This window comes from Salvelinus alpinus, chromosome 23 (genome assembly GCF_045679555.1).
Source record: "Salvelinus alpinus chromosome 23, SLU_Salpinus.1, whole genome shotgun sequence".
NCBI lineage: Eukaryota > Metazoa > Chordata > Actinopteri > Salmoniformes > Salmonidae > Salvelinus > Salvelinus alpinus.
This window is the reverse complement of record NC_092108.1, coordinates 41,940,825-41,958,965: the sequence shown is the minus strand read 5'-3', so window position 1 is coordinate 41,958,965 and position 18,141 is coordinate 41,940,825. Positions and strand designations below refer to the sequence as shown.

General features: G+C 42.1%; 1 protein-coding gene across 1 annotated transcript; it reads left to right on the top strand.

Annotated features, from left to right (window-relative positions):
* Positions 1–9,336, top strand: LOC139551039 (Y+L amino acid transporter 2-like). The gene is made up of 10 exons (XM_071362391.1): positions 1–178; positions 636–1,160; positions 2,351–2,476; positions 3,298–3,442; positions 4,204–4,327; positions 5,668–5,771; positions 6,156–6,252; positions 6,466–6,615; positions 6,804–6,987; positions 8,418–9,336. Exons 2-10 carry the CDS (start codon positions 653–655, stop codon positions 8,510–8,512), a joined length of 1,533 nt encoding a protein of 510 aa, XP_071218492.1. The 5' UTR covers positions 1–178; positions 636–652; the 3' UTR covers positions 8,513–9,336.
* The last annotated feature ends 8,805 nt before the right edge of the window (positions 9,337–18,141 follow it).

Genomic DNA, 18,141 nt, shown 5'->3' with positions numbered 1-18,141 from the left:
GGGATTGCAACACTGACTGTCCTGTTGCTACCTCTCAACTGTGTGAGCTCCTCCAGTTATCTTTGAGTCAGGAAACTCATCTTGTGGGGATATGACTGGTCGACGTTTGAGCATTCAGCCTTAGAAGAGGAAAATCCCTGATTCTCTGTTGTGACCCTTGTTCTCTTGTAGACAACAGGTAGGTGGTGCAGTAAATGTATATATTTGTTACTATCTTTTATCACCAGATCATTGGGTTTCTCGATTTTGTTTTCTACCCGTGACTTGAACTCATTGTGTAGACGACCATGGTAGAGGAGACTTACTTGTGACCAGAACATTGTGTCCATTTGTACAATTACAATTGCATAGAATGTATATTTGACCCTGCTGAAAGTCTAAGAGAGCAGGTGCTCTGGCTCTCCTTTAGAGGACATGGCAGGAGAATTGTTTCGGTTTTAGTATCAGGGAGCCCCTTAGGCCAATCCAAACTTAAAGAGATACTTCACCCCAAAATCGAACAAAACTAAAGTGAAAGATTGGCAGTTTTTTTTTAAATGTAATTGGTTTTGGAATTAACTGAGGGTGGGCACTGTCAAATATTTTAATCGGAATACATTTGATTAACTTGACCTTTAACCTCCTGTTTTCCTCAGCTCCTCATTAAGGCAGAATGAGAGAGAAGCTGGCTGCCATGTCGCGATCGCTATGCCCCAGCTCGCAGGCCGAGTCCAGCGACGACCTAAAGACACCGAATGGCGGCGAAGAAAAGATGCAAATGAAGCGCGAGATTTCCCTCCCCAATGGCATCTGCCTCATCGTGGGCAACATGATTGGCTCTGGAATCTTTGTCTCGCCTAAAGGCGTCCTCATGCACAGCGGCTCCTACGGGCTGTCGCTAGTTATCTGGGCTCTCGGCGGCATCTTTTCCGTTTTCGGAGCACTGTGCTATGCAGAGCTGGGAACCACGATCACCAAATCGGGCGCTAGTTACGCCTACATCCTGGAGTCGTTTGGCGGTTTCCTAGCTTTTATCAGGCTGTGGACGTCCATCCTGCTCATTGAGCCGGCCAGCCAGGCGGTCATCTCGCTGACCTTCGCCAACTATCTAGTGGAGGCGTGGTACCCCACCTGCCAGCCCCCCTACGACGCCATCCGCCTCATTGCTGCCGCCTGCATCTGTAAGGGACCTGCCTCTGTTTGTTTTTACCACTAACATACAAATGAAGACTTTATGGACCAGTTTACCGGATAAAGATTTAACCTAGTCCTGGACTAAAAAGCTATTTGTCCGTGTCCCAGAAATCGTCTCTTTGGGTTTTATCAATTTCTATTGGGGATCACTAGGGTCTAGTAACAATGACTATTTTAGGGAAAGACTCAAAACATTTCCAGAATTGTTCTTTGAGAGGCTTCTGGTAGAGGTGTGTCTATTCATGTCTGTCTAAACATGTGATTGTGAAGAATATAATTGACTTTGCTCTATTTTTGGAATGAAGGGTGTTTTGGAAAGTCATTTTTTTGTGTGTAATGGTACTACTGTATGTGGCTTTACTGGAATAAGGGCCATATTCAGATAAACCACGCTCTTTAGTCACGCAAACACATCCTCAACTGAATGCCCAGTCAGAGCATTAAAATTACCCTGCACCCACTTTGCTTTGTGCGGCTCCTCTTGGCCATCTGAAACTGGCACTGAGTTGGTATTTAGGTTAGAGAGCAGCAATGCCATGATTCAGCCACACTGTCCAGACTAGAGTTTCCCTCAGCCCAGAGACATCTGCCACTAATGCAAGAGAGGCTGACAGCTAGCATGAATCAGCTACGATCTGTGTCTGTGGTTCATTAACCTAGTAACTACAGTGCTTGTCTGTGTAAAACAGGCCCCATTTAATGGTTCTCTCCTGGTCAGGACACATAATTAGGAAAACTCTGGGCCCTAGATTGTTTTGACTGAAGTTTGGTTTCTCCTCGCAAGCACACGCGCACACACACACACACATGTTTGACTCATCATTATGGAGTGAGAGAGACACACACATTCCGTTAAACATGCCATTATTTTTTATCTGCCAGTAGTGTACCATCTCCGTTCCATCAGTTTCATGGCAGTGAAGGGAAGTGAGGTGCTTGCCTTTCCCTCTGCTTCAGTTACCATTGGTTTCAGTTACACAAACAGTACAGATTGTTCTGTGACAGATCAACTATTTTGGGATTTGGAAGGGGTAACTCAGGAGCACACTGATATTACAAAAAAAACAATGTTCTACTTTTCTTCTGCTTTGTCCTTTTTTTCTCCTCTACTTTGCATCTGTTTCCTACAAAATATAATCTCTCACCCCCCCCACCCCTCTCTCCCTCTCTTCGCCAGGCATGCTTATCTTTGTAAACTGTGCCTATGTTAAGTGGGGAACCATGGTCCAGGATCTGTTCACCTACGCCAAGCTCATGTCACTCATCCTCATCATCATTATAGGTATCATGAAGATAGCCAAAGGTAGGAGAGATTGTGATGTGGAGGGGATATGGGCGGAAGATTCACGTTTCTTTTTTTGCTGATTGTAGACTTCCTCCATGCCGTTTTTAAAATTGTTTGCTAGCTTGTTATTTAGCAACGTCCTCTATAATCTGGCTAACATTTTCGGAGAATGTAGCACTGCTAGCGGAATGGCTGTTTCTGTTAGCAGCCATTTTAAAGCACGGGGAAAGTGAGGGAGGGCACCACTTTTTGTGGAAGGGAGAGCCCTTTCCCCATGCTTTTGAATGCATTGCTATCAGAAACGATCCCTTTTCACTAGCATTGCTACATTCTCCGAAACGATACTCTAGGGAATTCGACAATACGATGAGTAACATCCCTTTAAAGGGGAAATCTGCAGTACAAACAATAGCAAAGCATACACCCAGCCACATTTTTGGTAAAAACTGAGGGATGAGGCTGAATAAATGTAACCACGCTCAAATTCATAGACAAAGCTCTGGTTACGAGGACTGACTATCCATGATATCAAAAGTATACATTTGAGGCTATTTAAGTGTTTGTTTACAATTATAGTATTTACAAACAATGGAGTAAAATAAGCTTTATATTTTTGAACTAAGCTCATGAGGCATTTAGAAGATACTGTATATAAGGAATCACTGGGCATATTGTATATCGTTAATTAAAAAATCCCAAAAATGAATCACCAATCTCAGATTGCCCCTTTGAATGTTCAGAGTGACAAGGGGGGGAAAAAAGATATGCAATAGAAGGGATTAATGCTACATTTCTCTTTCTCTCTGCCCCGTCTCCCTATTTCACCCTCCTGCCTGTAGGAGAAACCCAGAACTTTCAGAATCCGTTTGAGGGTTCCTCCATAGAGCCTGGCCCTATAGCTCTGGCCCTCTACTCTGCTCTGTTCTCCTACTCTGGCTGGGACACACTCAACTTTGTCACAGAGGAGATCCAGAACCCAGAGAGGTAATCTCCATGTTTTCACATTATTTTATAAAGGGGTCATACATTCTGATGGCAAGTCTTACATGGCATTATACATGCATGATTTTTATTCATATTTTTTTAGTTGATCAGATCTGTCTCAGCCTAGAGAGTGGTGGATTTGTTAGCAAGCATTATACACCCAACAAAGGATACATCTCCTCTCTTCCACTCTCATAGCCTTCGCCCATTATAAACGCAAACATATTTCAGACTGTACTGTGTATCGCTGTACTCGTGCCTGGTTTAATTCGAGTTCAGCCCATATTCAGAGTAGCTGCGTCAGTAGTGTCATCCCCAATCAGCCATGCCCCCTTCACCCAACACTTTCTGCCCTTAGAGCAAAGACAACATCACCATTCATGATTGGACTGTATATTTGGATGGTGATACGATGATTACGCACCAGGGGTAAAATGGGAGCCATGCTCAAGGCCTAATTTGGCATGGTGGCGAAGAAAGGACAAGGTCTTGAATAGAGACAAATGTTAAAGAGCATTGGGTTTATTTATACTTGGGTCTATTGTACAAGAGTCCGAAAAATGTTGTTCAGGGAACCTTTTATAATGGTGATGGATATTTTCTTATTGATGATAGATTCTTTTGGTAACAAACAATCACCAGTTTTTCCAAACATTTTAAAATAAATATTTGTGTATAAGAAATATTGAAAATGGCCTCATCCACTAAATTAAAATGATGGATTTGTTTCGCTGACCTATTGACCTCTTTAATTGCTATAGGAACCTGCCTCTGGCCATTGCCATCTCCATGCCCATTGTGACCATCATCTACCTGCTGACCAATGTGGCCTATTACGTGGCTCTGGACATGCCCTCTCTACTAGCCAGTGACGCTGTCGCCGTGGTGAGAACCCCCTGACCCACATGCTAAAAATAGGGTCAAATATGGGGCTGTTAAGATCATGTGACCTGTCTCTGTGTCCGTGTTCTGTGTTGTTAGACAGTACTATAGTACAATATAACAGATACACCAAGATGACCATTTGAATAATTTCAGGAAATGTAGGTATTTTACTAGAAGACACGTTGTTGCATGCAACATAAGTGATAGCACTGTGAATTCTACGGTGTATTTTAAATATAATAATTATATATCTTTGTTTTTTACTGAACAAAGATATAAATGCAACATGCAACATTTTCAAAAATATCAGTCAATTGAAATTAATTCATTAGGCCCTAATCTTTTGATTTCACATGACTGGGAATACAGATATGCATCTGTTGGTCACAAATACCTTTAAAGAAAAATGGGCCTCAGGATCTCATCACGGTATCTCTGTGCATTCAAATTGCCATTGATTAAAAGCCATTGTGTTCGTTGTCCGTAGCTTATGCCTGCCCATACAATAACCCCAACGCCACCATGGAGCACTCTGTTCACAACGTTGACATCAGCAAATTGCTCGCCCACACGACGCCATACACGTGGCCTGCGGTTGTGAGGCCTGTTGGACGTACTGCTGAAATCTCTAAGTCTGCTGGGTGCAAACTTGAACGTTGTGAAAATTCTGTGCAACTTCCAGCGTGCGTTTACTGTGAACACTAAGGTTGTACCCGCTTTAAGTTACAGTTTCAGACAGTGGTCAAGTAGGCTTTACAAAATAAAATGCATTATTATTCCCATACCATTATTCCAGAGAATCAGACAAATTATGCTACCCTCTGCTTATTGGCTACTTAGATTATTCAAGCCTGTCTCAAAATACAACACTGCCCCTTTAAGACCAAGCTTAGGGGGAACATTGGTTGGATGCGGCTTATGGTAGAGAAATTAACATTCAATTTTCTGGCAACAGCTCTGGTGGACATTCCTGCAGTCACCATACCAATTGCCATACCAATTGCACGCTCCAAAGCATTGTGTTGTGTGACAAAACCGAACATTTTAGAGTTACCTTTTATTGTCCCCAGAACAAGGTGCACCTTTGTAATGATCATGCTGCTTAATCAGTTTATTGATGTGCCACACCTGTCAGATGGATGGATTATATTGGCAAATTAGAAATGCTCCGTAACAGGGATGTAAAGAATTTGCACAAAATTTGAGAGAAATAATCTTTTTGTGCATATGGACATTTCTGGGAACTTTTATTTCAGCTCATGAAACATGGAAGCAACATTTTACATGTGTTTATTTTTGTTCAGTGTATTTTACTGAACCCATTTCATCTAATCCCACAGACTTTTGGAAATGCGGTACTGGGACCGTTCAAATGGATCATTCCCATTTCCGTGGCCATGTCCTGCTATGGAGGACTCAACGCCTCCATCATCGCTGCCTCCAGGTACTGACCACATTTTTCTGAAGTTTAAAGGGATAGTTCACTTTTTTGAAGCTTTAGCTTTCTTTCTTTTTTTACATGCATCTAAGGTGTTGCTGTTTCATCAAAACTTTTTTAAGTTTGTTAGATGATTATTCAGCAACCAATGTCAACAATCACCCAGCTAGCATAATTGGAGCATGTAGCATGATAGTGAAAACGTATTGAACTAGTTAGTGGTCATTGAAAGCCAGAGCTTTCTCCCTTCAATGACTGGCAATGGACGTTATCTGAGATATTTGAATGTCCTACAATCAACCTGTGGTTAGACCACCTCAGATATTAAAATCAATTTTTACGTCCGAAGTGCTGAAACATTCCATTGTGGCCGCTGAATGCCCTGTCCAGGTTGTTTTTCGTGGGGGCGAGAGAGGGACACCTTCCAAACAGTCTGAGTATGATCCAGGCGGAGCGCTACACACCTGTCCCCGCCCTCATATTCAACGTGAGTGACATCACATCTCCATAGAGCATAATGCTCTCTTTTTGATATCTTACTGTATAGTATATCTCTCAGGTCACAAGTGCGGGCCACGGCCCACCTAAAGCAACCCAAAAGGAATCTGTGATCTATCTTTTGAGAAACACTAGTCTATGGTGCATTCAGATCAGACCCACAGTGGAATGTCACTCATCCCTGGGTTGTGTGTTCTTGCAGGGGTTGATGGGCTTGATCTTTCTGTGCGTGGAGGACGTGTTCCAGCTCATCAACTACTTCAGCTTCAGCTACTGGCTCTACGTGGGCCTGTCTGTGGCCGGCCTCATCTACCTGCGCTTCACTCAGCCAGACAGACACAGACCTGTTAAGGTAATGTTAGAAAGATTGGTGTCTGAATTTGAGTCTGTGTGTTTGATTGGCTTGTCTCACTCGCTCACACGCATACAGACGAGAGAGAGGGATGCCAATGGATGAGTAAACTTGCATCTGCATAGTTGTGTATCATCACCATAGCTTGACCTGCTGTATCCTGGCTAACCACTGGCTCCTCTCCACAGCTCTCCCTGTTCTTTCCCTTCGTTTACTGCCTGTGCAGTCTGTTCCTGGTCATCGTCCCTCTGTACGGCGATACCATTAACTCCCTCATAGGGATCGGCATCGCCCTGTCTGGAGTGCCTGTCTACTACGTGGCCATATACCTGCCTGAAGACAGGAGGCCCAAGTTTATATCCAGACTAAATGGTAAGGATCAGAGCTGTAGACACACAGACACAGGACTCGTTTCCCAGAGCCATTTTAAGACTACTTCAGGACTTGAAAGCATGCTAAATGGAAATGTTTTTTTGAACGTGCTTTTTAGTCCAGGAGTTTGTCAAACCGTCCCCCATTTTTGCAGAAAATTACTGTAACAGATTCATATGCATTATAGCTAGAAAGTAACTGTCTTGGAAGTTTTGCGATCTTCAATTCTAATTCTGCCATTTCATGTCTGAACAAATATGATTTCAAGTTGTGTGTAGCAGACTGGCGTGTCCACACATTTTCATGTGTTGCGGATTCATATGTTTAAGAATGAAAAGTTGAAAGTGTGACCGAAAAATCTAAAGACGGGGTATCTTTTTGAAGCATGTTAGTAAAGTTGGAAGTCTGTAGGAACGCCTGAGTTTATTGGGTGGCTGATTAACAAAGAGTGCCACTGTAGGCAAGAGACAGATATACAGTGAGTGTACAAAATATTAGGAACACCTTCCTAATATTGAGGTGCATCCCCTTTTCCTCTCAGAACAGCCTCAATACCTCGGGGCATGGACTCTACAAGGTGTCGGAAGCGTTCCACAGGGATGCTGGCCGATGTTGACTCCAATGCTTCCAACAGTTGTGTCAAGTTGGCTGGATGTCCTTTGGGTGGTGGACCATTCTTGATACACACGGGAAACTGTTGAGCGTGGAAAACCCTGCAGCATCTGGCACCTACTACCATACCCCGTTCAAAGGCACTTAAATATTTTGTCTTGCCTATTCACCCTCTGAATGGCACACATACACAGTCCATGTCTCAATTGTCTCAAGCTTAGAAATCCTTCTTTAACCTGCTTCCTCCCCTTCATCTACACTGATTGAAGTGGATTTAACAGGTGACATCAATAAGGGATTATAGCTTTCATCACCTGGATTCACCTGGTCAGTCTATGTCATGGAAAGAGTAGGTGTCCTTAATGTTTTGTACACTCAGTGTATTTACTATTGATGGTGACAGGAAGGATAAATTACTCCTTTTGGGGTTTTCAGAAGGTTATCAGCACTGTAGCAACCACAGCTCTGTCTGTTACAAATTGATTGTTGTGCATCCTATCCATGTTGACCAGTGAACAACAAGTCCTCTGAGTGTAATTTGATTAGACTGTTTTTAGACTCAGTGGTTTGTTTTTGGCTCTGGATCTGGGGACTAGGAGTATATCATTAAATGTGGTTCAGGGAAATGCCATGTTTATCAGTCCACAATGTCACACTCTGTCCCTGAGCTTTGCTTATCAAGCCCCAATGTGACTTAGTAGTCTGGTGTATCACATTAAAGAAACCACATATATCAAAATGTATTTTGGCTTTTCCAACAAACTCTGCCTGACCTCTTGTTTACATTTCTCTCTGTCTCTCTCCCCTCTCCTTGCCAGCCTGGGTCACCAAATACACCCAGATCATGTTGTACTGCTGTCTGACTGAACTTGATGTGGAACCAGAGAAGCTAGGAGACAGCAAAACTCAGTGAGGAGGCCTGGTGCCACCCCTCTCCTGGCCCATGCCACGCATGATGCACATGCCTGGAACACGAAACCTGACTGAGCCATGCGTGGACAAAGGCTGCACTGAAGGGTTGGCTGGTGGGGGCTCGATGCTTGCCCAAGTACCACATTGCATTCTCAAAGGCTTTCCATGTCTTGAGGACAAAAGAGGAGCTGGTACTTGATCATGTGCGAAGAAACTGATAACTGTGGGATTATTATTTTTTGGTGAACATTATATTTTCCTATAAGAGCATGACTGCTCATTGTGTAATATGCTCATGGTAATATAATGTAATGTGCTTACCCATGTTCTTCTTCAAGTGTTTATACCTTAATGTTCCTCCAAGAGGTTTGCCTAGTTATTTCTTTGGATAGCACTTACAGTACATGTCCTACAGTTCTGACAGTCAACAGTCTTTGGCTTGTCTTTTTGTGCTGAGTCACTGAGTCACTTTGTGCTGAGTCACTAAGTGGGGGTCTGACAATGTTATGACTTACAAAACATGGCCGAATGGACCAATCGGTATGCTGTAAATTACATACAGTAGAACTAATCACATAACGCATGTATTAATTACAATATGAGCTCTCAAACAGGGACTTGATTATTAAAGTGTTTGGTTTTGAATTGCTCAATGATTATATTTCAATGCGCTAGTACCTAAAACTGTTGTGGCCTACCATTTTATTTAGCTAGGCTTGGGCTCCAATGCAACCCATTTTTATCTCAATATCAAATCATTTCTGGGTAACAATTAAATACCTTACTGTGACTGTTTTTCAAATAAAATGGACAAAAAGAAACAAATAGCTTCTTAGCAAAGAGTAATTTCTCAAGCAAGAATTTTGCTAGGACTATCTGTGAGTGGTCTGAGTGGGGAGGGGAAAACTGAAAACTAGCCGTTATTGATAGAGAGGTTTGGAACTCTTTCTTATTGGTCTATTAACCAATTTACCACGTGGTGATGTCACCGGGCAGACCAATACGCCATCCCACCAAATCAGGCTGAAATTTCAGGCAGTCTTTTTAAACAGCTTTTTACACTAAAATGGCATTATCATAATTTTCACTATTTCACAGTATTATTCCAACTTCATAGTGCAGACATATATACAAAACAGAGGAAATCACATTTTTGATAACACTAGGCCTTTAAAGCTCTGAGTTACTCAGGGTCAATAGCACTGTATATCACTTTTATAGTGGCCTGAATCGTGTTATATTTGATGTTTTCATGAAGCTAGAGACTTAAAGTAGTCGTCAGGGCTATTTGCAAAGTATAATTTTCAAATCGTTTGGATGTTAGGCGATCTGGCACACGTGGACCACTGTCACAACTTTTTTCTCTCTGTTTCCTCAGCCCACCTTCTCCCTTTACCAACCTTATCCTATCCCTCTCTCCTTTACTCCATTTCTTTTCCCTTCATTATTTCTCTCTGTCTCTCCCTCGTTCTTGGGAGATGTTACAACACCTGATTAGGGTGTAGTTATGGCTTTTGACATTTTGATAAAGATTTGATTGATCCTTACCCAAAAGGTGTTCCATTTTACGTTCTTGAGCATATGAGTTAAAGCTGTGATTAGTCAAATCATGTGTTGTTTCCTTGTTACCATAATTGTCTAGTATGAATTAAATATTGAATATCTATTTTCATATCTCCCATACCTCTAATGCCTTTTCATTTCCAAGGCTCATGTTATGTCAAGAGTTGACCTGCTTTTAAACTGCTGTCTAATCAAAACATCTAATTATAGCATTTCACATCTTTAAATAATATGGTAGCTCCACTCCAAATCCTGAAAGGCATCATCCTCACACAGTGCACCTGGCACCTATTGGGTTCACAGTGCACCTGGCACCTATTGGGTTTGTTCCATTCAATCGTATTGGTCGCTGACATTGATAACACACAAAACATGATTCACTGCTCTGCTGCTGTTTCCTATATTCTGTAGCTTCAATCTCCACAACACTCAAAACTCGTATCTGCGACTGTACATCTCTAGATTTTATGGTTGGACATTAAGGATGGGGATTCCTTTTTCCCTTTGACCGGTTTAATAATGTGACCATTTCTGTGCTAAATGGTACTTTACATAAACTTGATCATGATCACTGTATTGCTGATTCTTGTCCAGTCTTACTGTCACCTACTCTCAGGCAGAGTATGTGAGCGGAGCAGAGCGAGGAGTGGAGGGTACCTAATTTGACTGGAGTGGGGAGCGAGTTTCCCGAAGGCTGGAGCTTTGGCCTTCTTGCCCGCTCCAGTAGCACTCACTTCACCAGCTCAGGGCATCATGCATTAGTAGTCTACTTGTGTGCTGCTATACCCCCCTTCCTTTAGCTACTTTCATGGAGTTCGCTAAATATTTTCATAAGGAAACTGATAAAACACACAGGTGCTAAATCAAGGTGACTTACAAAGATGAGGGAATGGGGTGATGTAGTGTCCACACCTAAATAATCATTGTGGAATCTGAAAAGACAGGTATCCCAAAAGCATGATGGTGTACTTACCAATTGCACATGCTAACAGAAAGAAACGAGGTGGGTAGCTAGCTAAGTGTGTTATTGTAGCAAAGTATTTATAAACAACAACAAAAAACAGATCTCTTAAAAGTTTCGTAAATTTTCGTTCTATTATCTATACAATAGGCCATCATTGATTTTGGCCCAATAGGCCTGGCATATTACCTCTTTCAAGGAGCTTTCTGTTTTGAGAGGGTTATCTTACCTAAAGATCCGTTAGGTCTACCTACAGAAAAATAAAAAAAACAGCCAAGCATCCCTACCCAGCCTGGCAAAATTTGCTCAAAGGGTGTTTAGCAGTGGCTCTGGAAGCTCTGAGAGGGTATTATCCTCTGCTGGCCTGCTCTCCAGGCACCATCGCATGAGCCTGAAGACACAGATGTTTCTAAAAATGAATTCAAAGTCACTAATAAGCCTAATAAGGCATTTTTTGTTTAATTTGTATTTAATTCTAAGTAAGTCACAGCCTATATGTGCAATTTATAGACTATAAGGATTTAATACATGAAATGTTAAATTGCTGAGTGCTTAATGTCACTGCCAGCCTAGTGTCACACTTGCAAATGTTTCACAATGTATTTATTTTTTGGCTATAGACTTGAAATTATTTAGCCTAAATAATTCATTTTTGTGCCATCTTAGGCTATCTGGCTGTCTGGCTCCTGACGTATAGTGTTCATATGCTACTTATATGCTGTTTATTACGACATATTTAAAATTATGAGCGCTTCTTACAGTCACCTTTTCCTGTTGTTTAATGAAATACTTTTCATTCAAATCATTTGGTTTGGTTTCAATACTTCAAAACCAAATGGTAAGTAGTCACAAAAATAGATGGGTGTTGGTTAAATTGGGATTTTTTAAATTGGGATTTTAATGAATGGAGCGAATTAGGAGCAGTAGTTTTTTTTCCTTTGAGCTAGGAGCTGTTTTTAGTGGAGCGGTGCGCAACTGCTCCATGAGCGATGAGCGGGATTTCTGACTGCTCAACTCTGCTCACATACTCTGCTCTGTTGCAACGTCTTTTCATCGGATGCAGCAAGGGCGCTGTTCTAGAGGGGGTTTCAGGGGCATTATCCTTGATCGCACTCTCACATGCTACGACAAGATCTCTAGTTAGGGGGTAGGCTCGGGTCAATGGGCATCTGAACATTGTGTTTATTTTTTGTATTTTTTTTCTCACTACAGAGTTCCAAACTGCCTGTGGAAGCAACGTCAGTTTCCATGAGCAGCCTAAGCCTAAGATCACCATGAATCATGCTTCACCATCTGGCAGTCTGACAGACAAATCTGGGTTTGGCGGATGCCAGGAGAACACCTGGCTGAATGCATATTGCCAACTGTAAAGTTTAGTGGAGAAATAATGGTCTGGGGTTGTTTTTCATGGTTCGGTCAAGGCCCCTTAAGTCCAGTTAACGCTACAGCAAACGAGGACATTCTAGATGATTCTGTGCTTCCAGCTTTGTGGCAACAGTTTGGGGAAGGCCCTTTCCTGTTTCAGCATGAAAATGCTCCCATGAACAAAGTGAGGTCAGTACAGATATGGTTTGTCGAGATTGGTGTGGAAGAACTTGATCGGCCTGCACAGACCCCTGACCTCAGCCCCATCAAACACCTTTGGGATGAATTGGAACACCGACTGCGAGCCAGGCCTAATCATCCCAACATCAGTGCCCGACCTCACTAATGCTCTTGTGGCTGAATGGAAGCAAGTCCCTGCAGCAATGTTCCAACATCTTGTGGAAACCTTCCCAGAAGAGTGGAGGCTGTTATGGCAGCAAAGGGGAGAACAACTCCATATTAATGAACATGATTTTGGAATGAGATGTTTGACAAGCAGGTGTCTACGTACTTTTGGCCATGTAGTGTAGAGGTTAACATATTTCCCAGGGTTGAATCATTTCCATGCACTCATATGAAATGGCAAGTTGTCAAATTCTATTTATGTAAACTTGTATTTCTTTTCGCACTACACTAGGTCCTAAGGTTCAGAGTCTTTGCCTAATACAATAGTGATGAGTTACCTTGCCTGACAAGACTTGTGTTAGCTCCCCAAGTAGCGGCTAGGTTTTAGCTCAAATGGCTAACAAAGACGGTCATGAACCTGGTTATGACTTGTCAATGTTCAGTGTATTACATAAAAGCTGAGGTAATAATCCTCAGTTAGATCTCAAGAGCGCCTCACAGGAGTTCAACTCTCTCCCTGTACTGCCTCTCACATGCCCTGACCATGCTTAACGATACCACACACTTATGTTTTTCACCGGTGCACATGACCTGTCTGTCTGTAGTGTCAGGGTACTTGGCAGTGATGCCCCTTAAAAAGCCCATGTAGCTTCCTAGAGTGTCTTCGGAAACTATTCAGACCCCTTGAGTTTTTCCACATTTTGTTACGTTAGAGCCTTATTCTAAAATTGATTAAATTCATGTTTTTCCTCATCAATCTACACTCAATACCCCATAATGACAAAGCGAAAACTAGACATTTCTGCAAATGTATTAAAAATAATAAACAGAAATACCTTATTTATATAAGTATTCAGACCCTTTGCTTTGAGACTCAAAACTGAGATCAGGTGCATCCTGTTTCCATTGATCATCCTAGAGATGTTTCTACAACTTGATTGGAGTCCCCCCGTGTTAAATTCAATTGATTGGACATGATTTGGAAAATCACACACCTGTCTATATAAGGTCCCACAGTTGATTGTGCATGTCAGAGCAAAAACCAAGTCATGAGGTCAAAGGAATTGTCTGTAGAGCTCCGAGACAGGATTGTGTCGAGGCACAGATCTGGGGAAGGTTATTCAAAAATTGCTGCAGCATTGAAGGTCCCCAAGAACACAGTGGCCTCCATCATTCTTAAATGGTAGAAGTTTGGAACCACCAAGACTCTTTCTAGAGCTGGCCTCCCGGCCAAACTAAGCAACTGGGGGAGAAAGGGCTTGGTCAGGGAGGTGACCAAGAACCTGATGGTCACTCTGATAGAGCTCCAGAGATCCTCACGTGGAGATGAGAGAACTTTCCAGAAGGACAACCATCTCTGCAGCACTCCACCAATCAGGCCTTTATGGTAGAGTGGCCAGTCGGAAGCCACTCCTCAGTAAAAGGCAAATGACAGCCCGCTTGGAGTTTGCCAAAATGCACCTAAAGACACTCAGACCATGAGAAACCAGATTCTCTGGTCTGATGAAACCAAGATTGGCTTGAATGCCAGGCGTCACGTCTGGAGGAAATCTGGCACCATCCCTACTGTGAAGCATGGTAGTGGCAACAGCATGCTGTGGGGATGTAGTTCAGCGGCAGGGACTGGGAGACTAGTCAGGATCGAGGAAAAGATGAACGGAGCAAAGTACAGAGAGATCCTTGATGAAAACCTGCTCCAGAGCGCTCAGGACCTCAGACTGGGGCGAAGGTTCACCTTCCAGCAGGACAATGACCATACACACACAGTCAAGACAACACAGGAGTGGCTTCAGAACAAGTTTTTGAATGTCCTTGAGTGCCCCAGCCAGAGCCCGATCGAACATCTCTGGAGAGACCTGAAAATAGCTGTGCATCGACACTGCTCATCCAACCTGACAGAGCTTGAGAGAAACTCCCCAAAATGTATTTTTTATTTAACTAGGCAAGTCAGTTAAGAACAAATTCTTATTTACGATGACAGCTTACTCTGGCCAAACCCTGCAAATGCTGGGCCAATTGTGCACTGCTTTATTGGACTCCCAATCACAGCTGGATATGATGTAGCATAGATTCAAACCAGGTACTGCAGTGACACCTCTTGCACTGAGATGCAGTGTCTTAGACCACTGCTCCACTCGGGAGCCCAAATACAGCTGTGCCAAGTGTGTAGTGTCATATCCAAGAAGTTTCGAGGCTGACAAAGGTGCTTCAACAAAGTACTGAGTAAAGGGTCTGAATGCTTATGTAATTGTGACATTGCAGTTTTTTTTATATTTGATAAAATTTCTAAAAACCAGTTTTTTCTTTGTTATTATGGGGTATTGTGTGTAGACTGATGAGGGGAAAAAAGTATTTAATCCGTTTTAGAATAAGGCTTTAAAGTAACAAAATGTGGAAAAAGTCAAGGGGTCCGAATATTTACCAAATACACTGTACATACTATTTTTGACCAGACCCTGTTGAGAGGTTGAGTATTGCCAGGATGGTTATTGTTTTTCATAGAAATTCATTTTCTACATCACAGTCTCTGTTGGTAGCTTTACGGCTAGATATTGACACTCGGTTAGCCGACCCTCTACAGTGCCTTCAGGAAGTATTCACACCCCTTGACTTTTTCCACATTTTATTGTGTTACGAGGTGATTAAAATGGATTTAGTTGTAATTTTTTGTCAACGATCTACACAAAATACTCTAATGTCAAATTGGAATAAAAATTCTAACAAAAAAATATATGAAAAATGTTAGGATTTATGTTTATGCACTATAGCCTGTTAGCATATTGTTTGAAGATGAATATTGTTTTGTTACACACACACACAAACAATACAGATGGGTGTGTGTGTAGGTGTGTAAGGACTGACCAACACAGGCCATAAAAGCTGTGGTCAGTCTGGAGAGGGGAGGGGTGCATCACTCTAGGCCAACCAGGGAGGTCGGGAGACTGATCAGTACCATATTAGGAATTGTTTGAGTGAAGATTCAAGGGGAGACACAAGACGGAGCTAATCTACCCAGCAACCAGATGTGGACAAAGGAAAGCACTCAGGGACTTGGACAAGTCCAAGTGCCACCAAAGGCAGAGCAAGAGTCTAAACCGTGCTCAGCCTCTACTATGATAGGCCAACTGGACGAGTTGGAACCAAAACTGTCATAGTATAAGAACTGCTTTTTGAGTACATTCCACAGTTCCCTGATCTACCCTGCGCGGAGATACAGTGAACCCGTATATACGAAAATTGCATTTACCATTTATCGTTTGAGTTTAATTAAAATACTTAAAATATATTCGGTGACTCTGAATCACATTTTGTCCTGATGCCAGATTTGAACTGACGCAAATCGCTTTCAAAAATTAAATGCTAATATATCTTCATTAGATAATTCAACCGCCTGAGTCATTTTGCAGCGATTACAGCTGTAAGTCTTCCTGGGTAAGTCTCTAAGAGCTTTGCACACATGGATTGTACAATATTTACACATTATTTTTAAAATTCTTTAAGCTCTGTCAAGTTGGTTGTTGATCATTGCTAAACATCCATTTTCAAGTCTTGCCATATATGTTCAAGTCGATTTAAGTCAAAACTATAACTAGGCCACTCAGGAACATTCAATGTTGTTTTGGTAAGCAACTCCAGTGTATATTTTGCTTTGTGTTTTAGGTTATTGTCCTGCTGAAAGGTAAATTTGTCCAAAATCTGTTGGAAAGCAGACTGAACCAGGTTTTCTTCTAGGACTTTGTCCGTGCTTAACTCTAATCTGTTTCTTTTTATTAAAAAAAAATCCTTGTCCTTACAGATGACAAGCATAGCCATAACATGATGCAGCCACCACGCTTGAAAATATGAAGAGTGGTACTCAGTGATGTGTTGTGTTGTATTGGATTTTCCCCAAACAGAACGCTTCGTATTCAAGATAAAGTAAATATCTTTGTCTTCAAATATTTGTATTCTGTACAGGCTTCCTCCTTTTCACTCTGTCATTTAGGTTAGTATTGTGGAGTAACTACAATGTTATTAATCCATCCCAAGTTTTCTCCTATCACAGCCATTAAACTCTAACTGTTTTAAAGTCTCCATTGGCAAAATGTTGAAATCCCTGAGCGGTTTCCTTCCTCTCCGGCAGCTGAGTTAGGAAGGACGCCTTTATCTTTGTAGTGACTGGGTGTATTGATAGACCATCCAAAGTGTAATTAAGGCATTTTCAAGGTATGCTTTTAAAAAAAAATTTAACCATCTACCAATAGGTGCCCTTCTTTGTGAGAAATTGGAAAACCTCCCTGGTCTTTGTGGTTGAATCTGTGTTTGAAATTCACTGCTTGACTGAGGGACCTTACAGATAATTGTATGTGTGGGGTACAGAGATGAGGTAGTCATTCAAAAATCACATTAAACACTATTATTGCACACAGAGTGAGTCCATGAAATGTATTATGTGACTTTTTAAGCAAATGTCTACTCCTGCACTTATTTCTTGACATAACAAAGGTGTTGAATACTTAGCGACTTTTCATTTTTTTATTAATTAGACAGAATTTCTAAAAGCATAATTCCACTTTGACATTATGGGGTATTGTGTGTACACTCTCAGAAAAAAAGTGCTATCTAGACCCAAAAAGGGTTCTTCGGTTGTCCCCTTAGGAAAACCCTTTGAACAACCCCTTTTGGTTCCAGGTAGAACTATTTTGGGTTCCGTGTAAACTCAGCAAAAAAAGAAACATCCCTTTCTCAGGACCCTGTCTTTCAAAGATAATTCGTAAAAATCCAAATAACTTCACAGATCTTCATTGTAAAGGGTTTAAACACTGTTACCCACGCTTGTTCAATGAACCATAAACAATTAATGAACATACACCTGTGGAACGGTCGTTAAGACACTAACAGCTTACAGACGGTGGGCAATTAAGGTCACAGTTATGAAAACTTAGGACACTAAAGAGGCCTTTCTAATGACTCTGAAAAACACTAAAAGAAAGATGCCCAGGGTCCCTGCTCATGTGTGAACGTGCCTTAGGCATGCTGCAAGGAGGCATGAGGACTGCAGATGTGGCCAGGGCAATAAATTGCAATGTCCATACTGTGAGATGCCTACAGTACAGGGAAGACATCCTACTCCCTCCTGTGGTAGCCTTCCTGCAGGCTCATCCTGACATGCCCCTCCAGCATGACAATGCCACCAGCCATACTGCTCATTCTGTGCGTGATTTCCTCTAAGACAGGAATGTCAGTGTACTGCCATGGCCAGCGAAGAGCCCGGATCTCAATCCCATCGAGCACGTCTGGGACCTGTTGGATCGGAGGGTGATGGCTAGGGCCATTCCCCCCAGAAATGTCCGGGAACTTGCAGGTGCCTTGGTGGAAGAGTTGGGTAACATCTCACAGCAAGAACTGACAAATCT

What these genes read in the sequence shown, in the direction of transcription:
- LOC139551039 (XM_071362391.1), top strand. Translation starts at nt 653, where the DNA reads ATGAGAGAGAAGCTGGCTGCCATGTCGCGATCGCTATGCCCCAGCTCG. An exon ending in GAGATCCAGAACCCAGAGAG is followed by an intron (nt 3,443 to 4,203) that starts GTAATCTCCATG and finishes TAATTGCTATAG; the next exon opens with GAACCTGCCTCTGGCCATTG. An exon ending in ACAGACACAGACCTGTTAAG is followed by an intron (nt 6,616 to 6,803) that starts GTAATGTTAGAA and finishes TCCTCTCCACAG; the next exon opens with CTCTCCCTGTTCTTTCCCTT.